Source organism: Corythoichthys intestinalis, chromosome 5, assembly GCF_030265065.1.
Source record: "Corythoichthys intestinalis isolate RoL2023-P3 chromosome 5, ASM3026506v1, whole genome shotgun sequence".
In the NCBI taxonomy this organism is placed as follows: domain Eukaryota; kingdom Metazoa; phylum Chordata; class Actinopteri; order Syngnathiformes; family Syngnathidae; genus Corythoichthys; species Corythoichthys intestinalis.
The window spans coordinates 4,034,667-4,052,414 of record NC_080399.1 but is presented as its reverse complement, the minus strand read 5'-3'; the positions used below and the strand labels follow the sequence as shown (position 1 = coordinate 4,052,414).

The 17,748-nt window shown below is 37.0% G+C and overlaps 1 protein-coding gene across 2 annotated transcripts in view; it reads right to left on the bottom strand.

The window, feature by feature from the left end:
* Positions 1 to 475: 475 nt before the first annotated feature.
* Positions 476 to 17,748, bottom strand: part of LOC130915789 (galactose-specific lectin nattectin-like) — a 73,446-nt gene continuing 56,173 nt past the window's right edge. For both annotated transcript variants that reach the window (XM_057835870.1, XM_057835871.1), the window contains 6 exons: positions 17,684 to 17,746; positions 17,590 to 17,620; positions 17,408 to 17,496; positions 12,734 to 12,862; positions 11,801 to 11,897; positions 476 to 762 (listed from right to left, as the gene is read on the bottom strand). In XM_057835870.1, the coding sequence (XP_057691853.1) occupies positions 686 to 762; positions 11,801 to 11,897; positions 12,734 to 12,862; positions 17,408 to 17,496; positions 17,590 to 17,620; positions 17,684 to 17,746 (486 nt within the window). In that variant the 3' untranslated portion in view covers positions 476 to 685. The remainder of the gene's footprint in view (positions 763 to 11,800; positions 11,898 to 12,733; positions 12,863 to 17,407; positions 17,497 to 17,589; positions 17,621 to 17,683; positions 17,747 to 17,748) is intronic.

Sequence of the window (17,748 nt, the reverse complement as noted above, 5' to 3'; positions counted from 1 at the left end):
ATGTTTATATAGTAATAGAACAGAATTTTCTGTGGGCCTTGCAAAATCAGTCAAAATCATGTAAAACAGCCTGGAGCGAAGGGGGTTGATCTGGTGAAAATGGCTGGGAGTGAATGAGTTAATTATAATCTCAGTTAGGGTTAAGCTGTTTAAATAAAAAAACATTTTTTAAATACCCTCCTGTTCAAAAATTTGCTTCCCCTAGAAAATTGAGACTTTAAGATTTCCAATGATGTATCACACGTGCATATCGGACAATTTTGAAATTTGGCCAAATTTGGAGTCTCAGAACGGAACTTCAAGTCACCTGACTGTTTTCCGCTATATGTATTCATAATTGTAAAGAAATATCAAAAACATATGAAAAATCACAAAATATATAATAAAAATTGCTTTTTAAGTTTATTAAGATGACGTTACAATTGATTACGTGGCAACTTTTGAATAGCTGTCCACTGTAGTGAACACTGAAAGGGTTAAATGGTGAGAAAACCAGCATGTTCAAAATGGCAAGAATAGAAATAAAGACAAAAAAACATTTGGATTCAGAAGGATGTTTTCATTGAGCAGAGGGTTGCGATTCCACATTACAATTTTGTTGTCGATAACAGTTGAGCAGAATTGATGAAAAGCAGTTGACTGCAAACCCAGCAATACGAAGACACCTCAAGACTTTTACATTGTCTCATGTATGATCTACCACATCTCTGATGCAAACATACGGGTACGCAGAGTCGCAGTCTTCATCCTGCCAAGAACCGTCTGTTCAAAAAAAAGAAAAAAAAGAAACATTGAAAATTAAGGAGCATAACATACAGTGGGGCAAATAAGTATTTAGTCAACCACTAATTGTGCAAGTTCTCCCACTTGGGAATATTAGAGAGGCCTGTCAACATGGATAAACCTCAACCATGAGGGACAGAATGTGGAAAAAAAAAAAACAGAAAATCACATTGTTTAAATTATTAAAGAATTTATTTGCAAGTCATGGTGGAAAATAAGTATTTGGTCAATACCAAAAGTTAATTTCTTTGTTATGTACCCTTTGTTGGCAATAACGGATGCCAAACGTTTTCTGTAACCCTTCACAAGCTTTTCACACACTGTTGCTGGTATTTTGGCCCATTCCTCCATGCGGATCTCCTCTAGAGCAGTGATGTTTTGGGGCTGTCGTCGGGCAACACGGACTTTCAACTCCCTCCACAGATTTTCTATGGCAGAGGTCACGGAACCGCGGACCTCGGTCCGGTTCCGGACCCCCAAGCCGTCTGGACCGGATCTCAAGATGTCCGAACTAATAAACGTTGCAACAACAAAATTTTTTTTCTCCAGGTTTGCAGAGCGGCAACAAACAAAAACCTTAGCGGTGACGCGCGTAAACCAGCCAATGGGAGTGAAGCATTTGAAAGTTATTTTTAGAACAGCACGTCTCACACTCGCTTTCCAGACTCCGCGGATTGACAGCCAAAAACTGAGCCGAATGAGGTTGGAGGAAAGAGCGAAAAGGTACGGCAAATGGCGTGGTCAAAACTAAGCAAGATTGATGCAGAAAACCGTGTTTAAGGAGGAGTAGACCAACACATTTTTGTTCATTTTACCTGGCGGCAGCACAAGACCGCTATCCTCATCTGTTCAGAGACTGTGTTCTCCTAAAATCTGCTACATTGGCGAAACGTCCTACATTAGTCGAATTTGACACCCAAAGTACCACCGTGCGCGCTAAACTTGTTTTGTTTGGATGCATAAAGGCAGAACATACTAAAAAAATGCCTTAAGAAAATACTTAAATGCAGTTATACCAAATAAGGACAGTTATAATATGTTACGTGACTAATGAGGTCAACTGCTTCAAAGCTAACACAAAAAGCCACAATGGTTAAAAGTATGAGAGGGTAATACATGCAAAAAGCATTTTTCTGGCAATGAAAAGGTTCTAAAAAAACTAAATAAAAACAAAAATAGTGAGTACTCACCACTTCTACCCGATGTGCGCATGCGTGCGGATGCTTGCGCGAGCAACCATCTTGTGTAGACGTTTCGCCTCGTAGTAAGGAATGGCCGAACAACGGAAGCGCTTGTAAAAAGCAGCCATTTGAAAAGGCACTATGAAACGAAGCACGCAGCTTTTTCACAAAGTTTCCCTATGAACTCTGCCATCTGTTCTCAAAAAATAGCGGAATTAAGGGCTCAATATGATCGCTTTATTATTTATTACTAATTAATTATTATTATTAAATATTATTTATTACTTACTATAAATTTATGTTTTATATTTTATTTACATTTTTGAATGTTGTAATTATAACCATGGCCACGTAAAGCTACGTTTGTATTTTTTGGAAAAAAAAATGAAGCATTAAAAATATATCCGGACCCGAGCTTGTTGTAATTTTTTAATTTCGGACCCGGAGGATTTTTAATTCATGACCCCTGTTCTATGGGGTTGAGATCTGGAGACTGGCTAGGCCACTCCAGGAATTTGAAATGCTTCTTATGAAGTCACTCCTTTGTTGCCCTGGCTGTGCGTTTGGGATCATTGTCATGCTGAAAGACCCAGCCACATCTCATCTTCAATGCCCTTGCTGATGGAAGGAGATTTTCACTCAAAATCTCTCGATACATGGCCCCATAAATTCTTTCCTTTACACAGATCAGTCGTCCTGGTCCCTTTGCAGAAAAACAGCCCCAAAGCATGATGTTTCCACCCCCATGCTTCACAGTGGGTATGGTGAAATTCAGTATTCTTTTTCCTCCAAACACTAGAACCTGTGTTTTTACCAAAAAGTTCGATTTTGGTTTCATCTGACCATAACACATTCTCCCGGTCTTCCTCTGGATCATCCAAATGCTCTCTAGCGAACCGCAGACAGGTCTGGACGTGTACTTTCTTCAGCAGGGGGACACGTCTGGTAGTGCAGGATTTGAGTCCCGAGTGGCGCATTGGGTTACTGATAGTAGCTAGGCCTGTTGCGATAACAAATTTTAGTGCGGATAATTATTCTCATAAATTATTGCGATATGCGATATTATTGCGCCCCCCCCCCCCCCCCCATTTTTTTTAACCAATTTACAATAACACAGTGAGAATACAGTATATATTAATAGATCAAGTACACCCATTTAAACGCGATAAATATTTACTCTTAAATTCAAAAATACTTTTTAAGAAATCACAACTAAAAACAATAGACCATGCCTCTTAAGTAAAAAACAACAATATCGATACCGCACAGAAACACAGAATAGATAAAATGTGTTTTAAAAAAAAAATGAAAAAAAAATGCACTTAATAACTTAAGCATTTAGGCAAATGAAAACTTTTCCCGTCATAGCTTCTGCAATGGTGTTCCATAGGGATGCAACGATACAGTTAAGTCATGGTTCGGTACGATTTTTGATACGGGGGACACAATTTTCGATCCGATTCAATACAATTTTTTTTTTTTTTTTTTAAATTATATTTTATATATAGTGCCTTGCAAAAGTATTCGGCCCCCTTGAACCTTGCAACCTTTCGCCACATTTCAGGCTTCAAACATAAAGATATAACATTTTAATTTTTTGTCAAGAATCAACAACAAGTTGGACACAATTGTGAAGTGGAATAAAATTTATTGGATAATTTAAACTTTTTTAACAAATAAAAAACTGAAAAGTGGGGCGTGCAATATTATTCGGCCCCCTTGCGTTAATACTTTGTAGCACCACCTTTTGCTCCAATTACAGCTGCAAGTCGCTTGGGGTATGTTTCTATCAGTTTTGCACATCGAGAGACTGACATTCTTGCCCATTCTTCCTTGCAAAACAGCTGGAGCTCAGTGAGGTTGGATGGAGAGTGTTTGTGAACAGCAGTCTTCAGCTCTTTCCACAGATTCTCCATTGGATTCAGGTCTGGACTTTGACTTGGCCATTCTAACACCTGGATACGTTTCTTTTTGAACCATTCCATTGTAGATTTGGCTTTATGTTTTGGATCATTGTCCTGTTGGAAGATAAATCTCCGTCCCAGTCTCAGGTCTTGTGCAGATACCAACAGGTTTTCTTCCAGAATGTTCCTGTATTTGGCTGCATCCGTCTTCATGTCAATTTTAACCATCTTCCCTGTCCCTGCTGAAGAAAAGCAGGCCCAAACCATGATGCTGCCACCACCATGTTTGACAGTGGGGATGGTGTGTTCAGGGTGATGAGCTGTGTTGCTTTTACGCCAAACATATCGTTTTGCATTGTGGCCAAAAAGTTCAATTTTGGTTTCATCTGACCAGGGCACCTTCTTCCACATGTTTGGTGTGTCTCCCAGGTGGCTTGTGGCAAACTTTAAACGAGACTTTTTATGGATATCTTTGAGAAATGGCTTTCTTCTTGCCACTCTTCCATAAAGGCCAGATTTGTGCAGTGTATGACTGTTGTCCTATGGACAGACTCTCCCACCTCAGCTGTAGATCTCTGCAGTTCATCCAGAGTGATCATGGGCCTCTTGGATGCATCTCTGATCAGTTTTCTCCTTGTTTGAGAAGAAAGTTTGGAAGGACGGCCGGGTCTTGGTAGATTTGCAGTGGTCTGATGCGCCTTCCATTTCAATATGATGGCTTGCACAGTGCTCCTTGAGATGTTTAAAGCTTGGGAAATCTTTTTGTATCCAAATCCGGCTTTAAACTTCTCCACAACAGTATCTCGGACCTGCCTGGTGTGTTCATAATGCTCTCTGCACTTTAAACAGAACCCTGAGACTATCACAGAGCAGGTGCATTTATACGGAGACTTGATTACACACAGGTGGATTCTATTTATCATCATCGGTCATTTAGGACAACATTGGATCATTCAGAGATCCTCACTGAACTTCTGGAGTGAGTTTGCTGCACTGAAAGTAAAGGGGCCGAATAATATTGCACGCCCCACTTTTCAGTTTTTTATTTGTTAAAAAAGTTTAAATTATCCAATAAATGTTGTTCCACTTCACGATTGTGTCCCACTTGTTGTTGATTCTTGACAAAAAAAAATTAATTTCATATCTTCATGTTTGAAGCCTGAAATGTGGCGAAAGGTTGCAAGGTTCAAGGGGGCCGAATACTTCTGCAAGGCACTGTATATATATATATATATATATATATATATATATATATATATAGTTGGTAACGAGGAATCCGAACTTTTAACAGCATGTCTGCCGCACGCGCGCACGCACGTGCACACGAGGCAATAAATCGCAGCAGAAAAATTACCGCCTTTATTTTTATTTATCGCGCGATAAATAGAATTATTGCATATTGCGACAGGCTTAACAGTAGCTTTTGTTACTGTGGTCCCAGCTCTCTGTAGGTCAGTCACTAGGTCCCCCCGTGTGTTTCTGGGATTTTTGCTCACCGTTCTTGTTATCATTTTGACGCCACGGGGTGAGATCTTGCATGGAGCCCCAGATCGAGGGAGATGATCAGTGGTCTTGTATGTCTTCCATTTTCTAATAATTGCTCCCACAGTTGATTTCTTTACACCAAGCGTTTTATCTATTGCAGATTCAGTCTTCCCAGCCTGGTGCAGGTCTAAAATATTGTCTCTGGTGTCCTTCGATAGCTCTTTGGTCTTGGTCATAGTGGAGTTTGGAGTGTGACTGACTTGAGTTGTGGACAGGTGTCTTTCATACCGACAATGAGTTTACACAGGTGCGATTATTACAGGTAACGAGTAGAGCCTCGTTAGACCTCGTTAGAAGAAGTTAGACCTCTTTGACAGTCTTCCTTGTTTGTAGGTGACCAAATACTTATTTTCTACTCTAATTTGGAAATAAATTCTTTAAAAATCAAACAATGTGAATTTCTGTTTTTTTCCCCCACATTTTGTCTCTCTTGGTTGAGGTTTACCCATGTTGACAATTACAGGCCTCTCTAATCTTTTCAAGTAGGAGAACTTGCACAATTGGTGGTTGACTAAATACTTATTTGCCCCACTGTATTTATGAAAATGGGTATGCATGTACTAGTATATCTTGGAACAATAAACAAAAATGTCTGATGAAGAGAAGAATTGTTACGAATTTTTGCAAGTTTAAAAATGGAGAATTTTGACCATTTATGTGATCCAAACACTCTTTACGGTTTAAATTTTGACTCAAATGACTCCAAACCAATACCAAAGGCTCTGCGTCAGGCAATAAATATTTGAAAATGTGGGCGGGGCTACACTGCAATCAAAATGTCCAAAACACAGAAATATGCTTAACGTCACTATAGAATAGAGGTCAGGAACCTATGTCTCACAAGCCACATTTGGCTCTTTTAATGAGTGTATCTGGCTCTCCATCAACCCGTAATCTTCAAGTGGTGAGTGTGCAACTGAGCAATGACTGTAACATCCAAGGTTAGGCTTCAGATTTGTTGTTTCATCAAAATTTATTTCGATTACAACTCGGCTACTGCTGGTAAAAGCAGTGTATGACTCTCGCCCCTGTGTACGTTCACAAAATTGACTCAGACAAGTTTTCAACAGAACACAGAATATAAAGTACAAATATACATGTATTTATATATGTGTATACTGTATATACTATGTACAGTATATGCATATTTTAATAATTGGTTTTCAAGCACTGAAAAAAGTAATTATGATTATTAGGGTTGTTCCGATCATGTTTTTTTGCTCCCGATGCCGATCGTTTTAGTTTGAGTATCTGCCGATCCCGATATTTCCCGATCCGATTGCTTTTTTTTTTTTTTGTTCCCGATTCAATTCCAATCATTCCCGATAATTTTTCCCGATCATATACATTTTGGCAATGCATTAAGAAAAAAATGAATAAAACTCGACGAATATATACATTGAACATTAAGTACATAAGTACTGTATTTGTTTATTATGACGATAAATCCTCAAGATGGCATTTACATTGTTAACATTCTTTCTGTAGAGGGATCCACAGATAGAAAGACTTGTAATTCTTAAAGGATGAATGTGACTTTGTATATTGTGACTAAATATTGCCATCTAGTGTATTTGTTGAGCTTTCAGTAAATGATACTGGAGCCATTTAACTGTTCTGTCCAAATGCATGATGGGAAGTGCAACCTTGACTGTGCGTAGTGGCACCAATTGATATATCTTCTCTGCGTTGGGAAATAACATAGGGTGTTAAGAAAAAGATCAACTACTACCTTGCCTCTCCACATTGCTTCCCACGATATTTCTAATTGTTGAGAGACGGATTGTAAGGCTTTAGCCAATTAAAAAAAGGCTCCAAAGACTGCCAAAATTCACTCTACTCATTTTACACTGACTTTTAGCTCTATATATACTGTAGGAGGTGAAACGGCGCCATTATAGATTGAACGCGACAATGCGTGAGTAGGTCGTGCAGCGCATGCGTTAATTACGTTAAAATATTTTAACAAGATTAATTAAAAAAAAATTAATTACCGACGTTAACGCGATAAATTTGATAGCCCTACTTTAAGCCAAAACTAAAGACTCTGGATGAGTGTAAGATATTTTGTCTGTAACGTTAAATACAATTAGGGAACAATTTAATTAAAAAAAAAAAAAAAATATATATATATATATATATATATATATATATATATATATATATTAAAAAAAGGCATGTCCGATATTTTTTTGTTGATTCCGATACTTTGTAAATGACGTGATCAGACCCGATCGATCGGGACCTTTAATGATTATGATCATCCTTGCCAAGACGTTGGAGCTAAGTCCTAGCTAGACAGCGAGCTAAACTCCGAAATGATGATGTCAGACGTCGGTGTTGTTTGTTGACTTTTTTCAGCTGCTTGTAACATCAACACTTGCAGAATGAAACTAAAATAAAATGAACATCATCTAAAATAACAGCAATTCAAATTTGCATTTACAAGTAGCTGCTGATACAGCAATAACAAACAATTAGCAAGTATCGGTTAGCGTCTGCACATTATGACAAACAAGTGCATTTGCTGTGGTTTAGATCGATTCCACTTGTTATTGTTGTTCCACAGTCTTATTTTAAGGAGTAGGAGAGATTGTAATAGCCTTGTAAATAGCTTTACTAGTTTCGGCGACAACTAAATAGATTTTTGTTGTTGTTGTGAATTGCAGTTCCACACAAACATACATCGACATCTCATTTAGCTTAGCAATTGGAGGCGTGCAGTCAGTGGCGGCCTTGGCAATTTTGGGGCCTAAGGCGAACATATCTAGGAGCCCTCTTCATGGGTCAGGGGTTAAGAAGGTGTGAAGGGTGTGGAGGAAATATGTTTTTGTACACTAGGGCTGTCCTAAACAACAAATTTTCTCCTGATTAGTCAGCCGACTAGTTTTACGATTAGTCGACTAATCCAATATATATATATTTTTAACCAATTTAGCAATGAATTTTTTTGTTGACGCTTATTAATTCACAAAACTATTTTGGAACACTTAAATTCTTTATTAAAGTACAAATAATCATGTAAATAACATTAATTAATCCCAAATAAATAAACAATGAGGTTAAATGCTGATAGCATTTACTAGTGCAAAAAAACGGAAAGTAAAAAGATTCAGAACACTGACTTTGCCTTTCCAACATTATTCAAAACAATTCTTAAAAAAATCTAGCATTATTATTATAGTATACTACTATACTTTATATAATAGTATAATAATTATAATAATTATTCATTGCCAATCATATTTGTCATAAAGAGTGTCAAGTGAAAGGTATTCTTAGTGTAGAATCTGTATTCTGTAGTATTTACTCAACCTATTATAATATTAATTCTGAAGTATGTGGGATGAATCATTATTTATATGACGAACATGACGTGCTTTTATTTTGAAATGTTCACCGGAGGTATGTTCGCTAAACCGCTAACTGCTAGCTTTACACTCCGTAAAAAAACATTCTTCGTCATTGCTGGTGGCGTCACTAATAGACTTAATTTTTTTTTCCGTTAGCAAATGCTGTTAACCAGCTGTTGAGTGTTATTGCACGACTGATTTGAACTGTACAGCATTGTTTCACCACAGGGTGTGCTGTCGTGTATTTTATGTTCGGTGTGAAGAAGAAAGTTAAAAAAGGCATTAGTGGCCTGTTCTCAACTTCTCCCTCACTGCACCTTGGCTCTCATGGAGAGCACGTTTGCTCATGTGTTCGAAATAAACGATAGCCGACGTGCAAAGTAGCAAGTGAGCTGTAAAAATAGCGAGCTTAGTGGAGTGAAAAACGCGGGAGAGCTAAGTGAAGCTAACGAACAGCTAAGCGGAGCTAAGCGATGCTAAACGGAGCTAAGCAAGCTAAACGACGCTAAATGAAGCTAAGCGACTGATATTCAGTCCGTCGTCGTGGAACAGTCTACAGTAGTGTGTGTGTGTGTGGGGAGAGATCATATAAATGCAGCATTCAAATGGCTTTCTTTTCTGTTTTGTTATTTGTTTGTTTGGTATGCTGACATAATTATACATGACGAATAGTTGGCGGTGCTGCTGGCTCCGGTGCCCCAAGCCTTGGCTCGTTGGGGCAAGGGCAGATGGTTGGGGGCCCCCTACTGGCTGGGGGCCTAAGGCGATTGCCTACTTTGCCTGAATAGTAAATCCGCCTATGCGTGCAGTTTCTGATGAGGTACAATATCTGACAGAACACCTGGAACGCACCCTTCCAAGGTATACATATATATATCGTGTGGCGTCCAATCATCCTTCTACTGTAAATCGCAATGAGTTTTTCACTAGTTGACACCGAATTCATTTAAAGTAGGATTCAAATGGTTTGGACGTCTAGTGCCGTCAATGGCAGAAAATTTGTGAAGCAGTGTCTGATCAATCCATGATAGCAATTACTTTACCGTAGGGCTGTCAAAATTATCGCGTTAACGGGCGTTAATTAATTTTTTAAATTAATCACGTTAAAATATTTGACGCAATTAACGCAGATGCCCCGCTCAGATAGATTTAAAAGACAGTTCAGTGAAACGCTCACTTGTTGTGATTTATGGAGTTTTGCCACCCTCTGCTGGCGCTTGGGTGCGACTGATTTTATGGGTTTCAGCACAATGAGCATTGTGTAATTATTGACATCAACAATGGCGAGCAACTAGTTTATTTTTTGATTGAAAATTTTACAAATTTTATTAAAACGAAAACATTAAGAGGGGTTTTAATATAAAATTTCTATAACTTGTACTAACATTTTTCTTTTAAGAACTACAAGTCTTTCTATCCATGGATCGCTTTAACAGAATGTTAATAATGTTAATGCCATCTTGTTGATTTAATGTTATAATAAACAAATACAGTCCTTATGTGCCGTATGTTGAATGTATATTTCCATCTTGTGTCTTTATCTTTCCATTCCAACAATAATTTACAGAAAAATATGGCATATTTTATGGATGGTTTGAATTGCGATTAATTGCGATTAATTACGATTAATTCATTTTTAAGCTGTAATTAACGCGATTAAAAATTTTAATCGTTTGACAGCTCTACTTTACAGTCAACTGAATATGCAGTAATTTATTCTCAAAAGAGAAACAAATGTATTTTTTTTCCCCCCAAAATGTGATATCGGTACAGCATCGACCAATACCACACAGCCATGTGTCGGAATTCGGTATCGGTGCAACCCTAGAGTTAATTGAGGTTAATGTGATGTAAATAGAGCATCAATATATTCATAGTAGGGCTGCAGCTATCGAATATTTTAGTAATCGAGTAATCGACTGAAAATTCTGTCGATTCTCTCGACAAATATATTTTTAGGTGAAGAGCAATTATAAATATACATGAGAAAACAAGACATTTCATCTAATCTTGAACCATTTTCAGTCAATCAATGTCTTTATTTTCGATGTATATTGTTGAAAACAGCCAACAATTGCATCTCAGATGTAACTAGAATAAAAAAAGACTAATTCACTGCTTTCACTCAAAAAACCTATAGATATTATGAATATATATAATATACCTAAAAATGCTGTTACGCTTGATAACACACATAACTTAAAAGTTAGGATTTTTTCCCCCCACGTGTTTCAATTGAATTTCTGTTTGTGTCAAGCCATTTTTAAGTTCAATTAAGTTTTAAGTTAGTCTAAACTGTAAGTCCTGATAGGATTTTGAGTTTTGCAGTGTTAAAAATAAATGTATGATACAGGCTGTATTGGAGCACATTAGCAACCAGTGCTACTTGGTTTTTTATCCAGCAAATACTACTGAGCTAAAATTGATAGTTAGCATTATTGAGTTTTTATTTTACACTCTCATCATTCCACAACGCTATGTTATGTTAAAGCCTGTATGTAAGACGCGTTAGCCACGCATCGAAAGTGGTCATATTTAATAGAGACCTAGCCCTCCGCAGGGCTAACGTTACTTGAGCTAGTGAAAGTATCGTTAATCTTATTTATTAGCGCTTAGCGCTCTACTGCTTTAAGATGGCGGCTGTTTACTAACACTGCCCAGACGCGGCCAAGTCTGTCATTTGCATCTAGTTCAACATACATGTGATCTCTATGAGACTCATCAGACGCTACCTGCTATCAACGTAGCATAGTGCGGGCTAGTATTTAACGACGTCGTTTGGCGCGGCTTTCGGTTGCAGTGTTTTTTTTTTTTTTTTTTTTTTTTTTTTTTTTGCTTCTTCCTCTACGCACGTGACATCAGCGCGTTGTCCCGCATTAAAAGTAGCCCGAGCAAAACGTGATGCTTAGAGCTGTCAAAATAAACGATTACTCGAGGTGAATAAAATTACTCGGATCAGTTTTTAAACTCGAGTTACTCGAGTATCCGTTTCAGCTCTAATTCATAGCAAAAGGTAACCACAGATTTGACTTACCGGTCACATCCATCGCAACACAAGTTTCACTAGGTTCTCCCTCACCAAAGGCACTGAAGCCGGTGCCTGCTCCATCATTCCACGTAAACGTCCCATCCTGGAAGACAAAGTGACATTTGAAGGAGTCACATTTTAATCCATCATTCCATGTAAACGTCCCATCCTGGAAGACAAAGTGACATTTGAAGGAGTCACATTTTAAGTGTTCGGGTAACACTTTACACAGTCTTCCTTTTACCTGGTTCGAGTTAGCATAGCAATCGAGAGTCTGCAGGGCATGCTTATGACAGTATTCTAGTGGTGAAATGTAACAAACTAACAGTACATTGTTCCTGTACTTAAGAACATTTTTTATCTGTACTTCAGTACAAATATGAAGTGGTACATTTTGCTTTGACTTCACGACATTTTACAGTACGTGTCTGTGCTTTTTAATGCACTACTTTTCGAATAGAGTACCGCACGAATGCTATTTTTAGACCGTGACGTTGCCATCGTAACGCCCTCGCATACAACCAGCGTTATTTCTGCTCGTTTTCTCCGGTAATCTTACAAAAAAGAACATCCCGAGTCAACACTGCTGCTATGGAACTTGTCGAAACGACTCTAGACATTATGGCATATGAAGAATGTTTTCTTCATACGTTTCCCGAAACCACAAACTCGGGGGGTAAAAAATGTGAAGAATGGATCAACTGGACGTCCAAAGACCAGTTTAATGCCAGCAAGGTGAATCATTTGCATACTTGTAAGTACATTTTAAAGCAAGTCTTTTTGTGCTTTTATTTGAGTGTTTTTTTATTCTTGTCTACTTCTACTTTTGCTTCAGTAATAATTTTGCCCATGTATAAAAAAGTAGGTACTTCATCCATCACTGCAATATTCAATTAAATCAGTCTCTTTTTTTTTTTTTTTTTTTTTTTTTTTTTTTACCGTAGAGAGATCATCAATCCCCAACCAGATTAAGTCATCTTCAGCATCTTCACCAATTCCTGCAACAAATGAATTCTCCAGCATATCCTGAATGGAAACCAAGTCCCCACCGAGTATTTCGCAGACACTCTGAAGGAATAAAAGAAAAAACAAATGGATTTGAATCGTTCATCAGACAGTTAACCCTTCATAGGGCAAGAAGCTATTTTCGGTGATTGGGGAAAAAAATAACGGCAAAAGGACCTTGTGTCCATATACGTGGCTAAATGGGTAATATTTCAATGCAGTCGTGTTCAGACTGAAATACTTCTCATTCATGCCGGATGTGAAAAATACTGAACCATGGATAAGGGAGTTATTAGTGATTTAGGGATGGGATGGCATAGCTCAGTAGCTCAGCTCAGTGGTAGACTAGTTGTCCCCCAACCCAGAGGTTGTGGGTTTGATTCTCTGCCCTGATGAACTCGCCTAAGTATCCTTGAGCAAGACACTAAAACCCCACATTGCTCCAATAGGTAGATGGAAATGTAGTGTGAAGCGCTTTGAGGACCTTTAAAGGTGGAAAAGCACTATACGAGTATAACACCATTTGGCGTGTTTCGAAAAGGCTGACTTTTGGCACCCAGCCCAGGTCAGGTCCATGAATGAAAACATCATTTTGATAACTTTAGATCTAATATGTCTCATGAACAGTCTCACCAATTTTGAGGAGGATCCAATTTACTCCCTTGGCGCTAATGTCTCAAATGTGACCCTGTAAATCGACTAAAATGTAATGTTTTTTCTAGGGCTGTCAAAATTATCGCTCAGACAGATTTAAATGAAAGTACAGTGAAACGCTCACTTGTTAATTGTGTTTTATGGAGTTTTGCCGCCCTCTGCTGGCGCTTGGGTGCGACTGATTTTATAGGCTTCAGCACCCATGAGCATTGTGTAAGTAATTATAGACATCAACAATGGCGGGCTGCTAGTTTATTTTTTGATTGAAAATTTTACACATTTTATTAAAACGAAAACACTAAGAGGGGTTTTAATATAAAATTTCTATAACTTGTAGTTCTTAAAAGGAAAATGTTAGTACAAGTCTTTCTATCCATGGATCGCTTTAACAGAATGTTAATAACGTTAATCCCATCTTGTTGATTTATTGTTATAATAAACAAATACAGTCTTTATGTACTGTATGTTGAATGTATATATCCATCTTGTCTTATCTTTCCATTCCAACAATAATTTACAGAAAAATATGGCATATTTTATAGATGGTTTGAATTGCGATTAATTGCGATTAATTAATTTTTAAGCTGTAATTAACTCGATTAAAAAATTTTAATCGTTTGACAGCCCTAGTTTTTTCACATTCAATCCAAAATATCCAATTTTCCTGTTTTCATTGTTATTATTTTAAAGTTGTTTCTCTGTTAAGTCATTGGCTGCCATTGATAGCGCTAAATGTCCAATATCCATCTTGACTGGGAGGGGTGAATTCTCATTGGCTCAACTCAGTGGCTCCCGTTGAAAGATGAGCATTCACAAAATAGTTATATTAGTAAAAACAAAATTAAAATCTAGAAAATGAAATTGAAAAATACATTAAAAAATGTGAAAATACTAAATGAAATGAATAAATAAATAGAAAAAAAAAAACATCGAAAATTAATTAAAAATAAAGAGTGAACATTTACCTCGAAATTTAAATGACTTTCAGGAAATAAAGTAATGCATTTTTTATTATTACTGTTGTTGTTTTTTTTAGGGCTGTCAAACGAATAAAATTTTTAATCAAGTTAATCACAGCTTAAAAAATTATTAAAAATTAATTAATTGCAATTCAAACCATCTATAAAATATGCCATATTTTTCTGTAAATTATTGTTGGAATGGAAAGATAAGACACAAGACGGATATATACATTCAACATACTGTACATAAGTACTGTATTTGTTTATTATAACAATAAATCAACAAGATGGCATTAACATTATTAACATTCTGTTAAAGTGATCCATGGATAGAAAGACTTATAGTTCTTAAAAGATAAGTGTTAGTACAATTTGTAGAAATTTTATTAAAACTAGAGATGTCCATCGATCGGCATCCCGATCGATCGGGTCCGATCACGTCATTTTCAAAGTATCGGAATTGGCAAAAAAATATCGGCCATGCCTTTTTTTAACATATATATTTTTTAATTAAATCGTTTTCTAATTGTATTTAACGTTACAAACATAATAAGTTACACTCATCCAGAGTCTTAAGTTTAGGGTTAAGGTAGGTTATCAAATTCATGCCGATAACGTCAGGAAATAATTTTTAAAAAAATGTATCACGTTCAAATATTTAACGCAATTAAAGCATGCGCTGCACGACCCACTCACGCATTGTCGCGCTCAGTCCGTCATGGCGCTGTTTTGCCTATATGGAGAGATAAAAGGCAGCGTAAAATAAGTAGAGTGAATTTTGCCAGCCTTTGGAGCCTTTTTTGAATTGGCTAAAGCCTTACAATCCCTCTCCCTATGATTAGAAATATCACGGGAAGCAATGTGGGGAAGCAAGGGAGGAATTAATCTTTTTCTTAACACCTTAAATTATTTCCAAACACAGAGAAGATATATAAATTGGTTGCACTACGCACAGTCATGGTTCCACTTCCCATCATGCATTGGGGCATGGCTACAGTATCATTTACTGAAAGCTCAACAAATACACTAGATATCAATATTTAGTCACAATATACAAAGTCACAAGTCTTTCTATCCGTGGCTCCCTCTCACAGAAAGAATGTTAATAATGTAAATGCCATCTTGAGGATTTTTTGTCATAATAAACAAATACAGCACTTATGTACTGTATGTTGAATGTATATATTCATCCAAGTTTTATTCATTTTTTTCTTAATGCATTGCCAAAATGTATATGATTGGGAAAAATTATCGGGAATGATTGGAACTGAATCGGGAGCAAAAAAAAAAAAAAGCAATTGGATCGGAAAATATCGGGATTGGCATATACTCAAACTAAAACGATCGAGAGCAAAAAAACATGATTGGAACAACCCTAATTAAAACCCCTCTTATTGTTTTCCTTTTAATAAAATTTGTAAAATTTTCAATCAAAAAAAGAAACTAGTAGCTCGCCATTGTTGATGTCAATAATTACACAATGCTCATGGTGCTGAAACCCATCAAATCAGTCGCACCCAAGCGCCACCAGAGGGTGACAAAACACCAAAAACACAAGTACTGTAACAAGTGGACATTACACTGTGCTGTCATTTTAGTCTGTTTGAGCAGACAGATTGTGCGTTAAATGCGTCAAATATTTTAACCTGATTAATTTAAAAAATAAATTACTGCCCGTTAACGCGATAATTTTGACAGTCCTAGTTTTTTTTCTTTTGTTTTGTTAAGTCATTGGCTGCCATTTATATGGCTAAACGCGCAATCCATCTTGACTCGAAGGGCCAAATTAACGTTCCATGTTGACTTGGGAGATTTTTAAAAATTAAATCCAAAAATGTGTAAAAAAAAAAAGGAATGTTTGCCATTTTGATTACATTTATTTGACTTGTCGAAATAGATTTTGTTGTCTCGCGCTGTCAGTGGAACGACAACAACAAACACATGCAGTTTAGTTATAAATAGGGTTGTTCCGATCATGTTTTTTTGCTCCCGATCCGTTCCCGATCGTTTTAGTTTGAGTATCTGCCGATCCTGATATTTCCCGATCCGATTGCTTTTTTTTTTTGCTCCCGATTCAATTCCAATCGTTCCCGATAACTTTTCCCGATCATATACATTTTGGCAATGCATTAAGAAAAAAATGAATAAAACTCGGACGAATATATACATTCAACATACAGTACATAAGTACTGTATTTGTTTATTATGACAACAAATCCTCAATATGGCATTTACATTATTAACATTCTTTCTGTGAGGGATCCACGGATAGAAAGACTTGTCATTCTTAAAGGATAAATGTGACTTTGTACATTGTGACTAAATATTGCCATCTAGTGTATTTGTTGAGCTTTCAGTAAATGATACTGTAGCCATTTAACTGTTCTGCCCAAATGCATGATGGGAAGTGCAACCATGACAGTGCGTAGTGGCACCAATTGATATATCTTCTCTGCGTTGGGAAATTACATAGGGTGTTAAGAAAAAGATCAACTACTACCTTTCTTCCACACGTTGCTTCCCTCGATATTTTTAATTGTTGAGAGAGGGAGTGTAAGGCTTTAGCCAATTAAAAAAAGGCTCCAAAGACTGCCACTCTACTCATTTTACGCTGCCTTTTAGCTCTATATATAGGTAAAACGGCGCCATTATAGATTGAACGCGACAATGGGTGAGTGGGTCGTGCAGCACATGCGTTAATTGCGTTAAATATTTTAACGTGATCAATTTAAAATAAATTAATTACCGCCGTTAACGCGATAAATTTGATAGCCCTACTTTAAGCCAAATCGAAGGACTGGATGAGTGTAAAACATTTTGTCTGTAAAGTTAAATACAATAAGAAAACGATTTAATTGAAAAAAAAAAAGAAAAAAAAGGCATGTCCGATATTTTTTGCCGATTCCGATACTTTGAAAATGACGTGATCTGCCGATCGATCGGGACATCTTTAGTTATAACCATAAACTGATTGAGAAAGTGTCATAACTACCTGTGCATCAGCAGAATCCCTTGCTTCACTTTGAAAGATGTAGCAGTGACAGTCCAACTGAGTCCAACCTTTCGGACAGTTATTGATTGCTACGCAGAAAAAGAGGACGATTAAATCAGCCATTCATGTTGACAAAATAAATCAATTGTTTGGAAAAATATCACTGGGTCATAGCTACCAACGTTTCCAAAAATTCCAAAAAGAGAAAGGGTTCTGCAAAGAGAAGAAGAATATTGTCACAAAGGAAGACTTCGAAACGGTAAAATTCGGACTCACCACTCCGGTCGACAGCGCGCTGATCCCACAAAAGAGGAACAGCGAGCGAAGAAACAACGTCATCT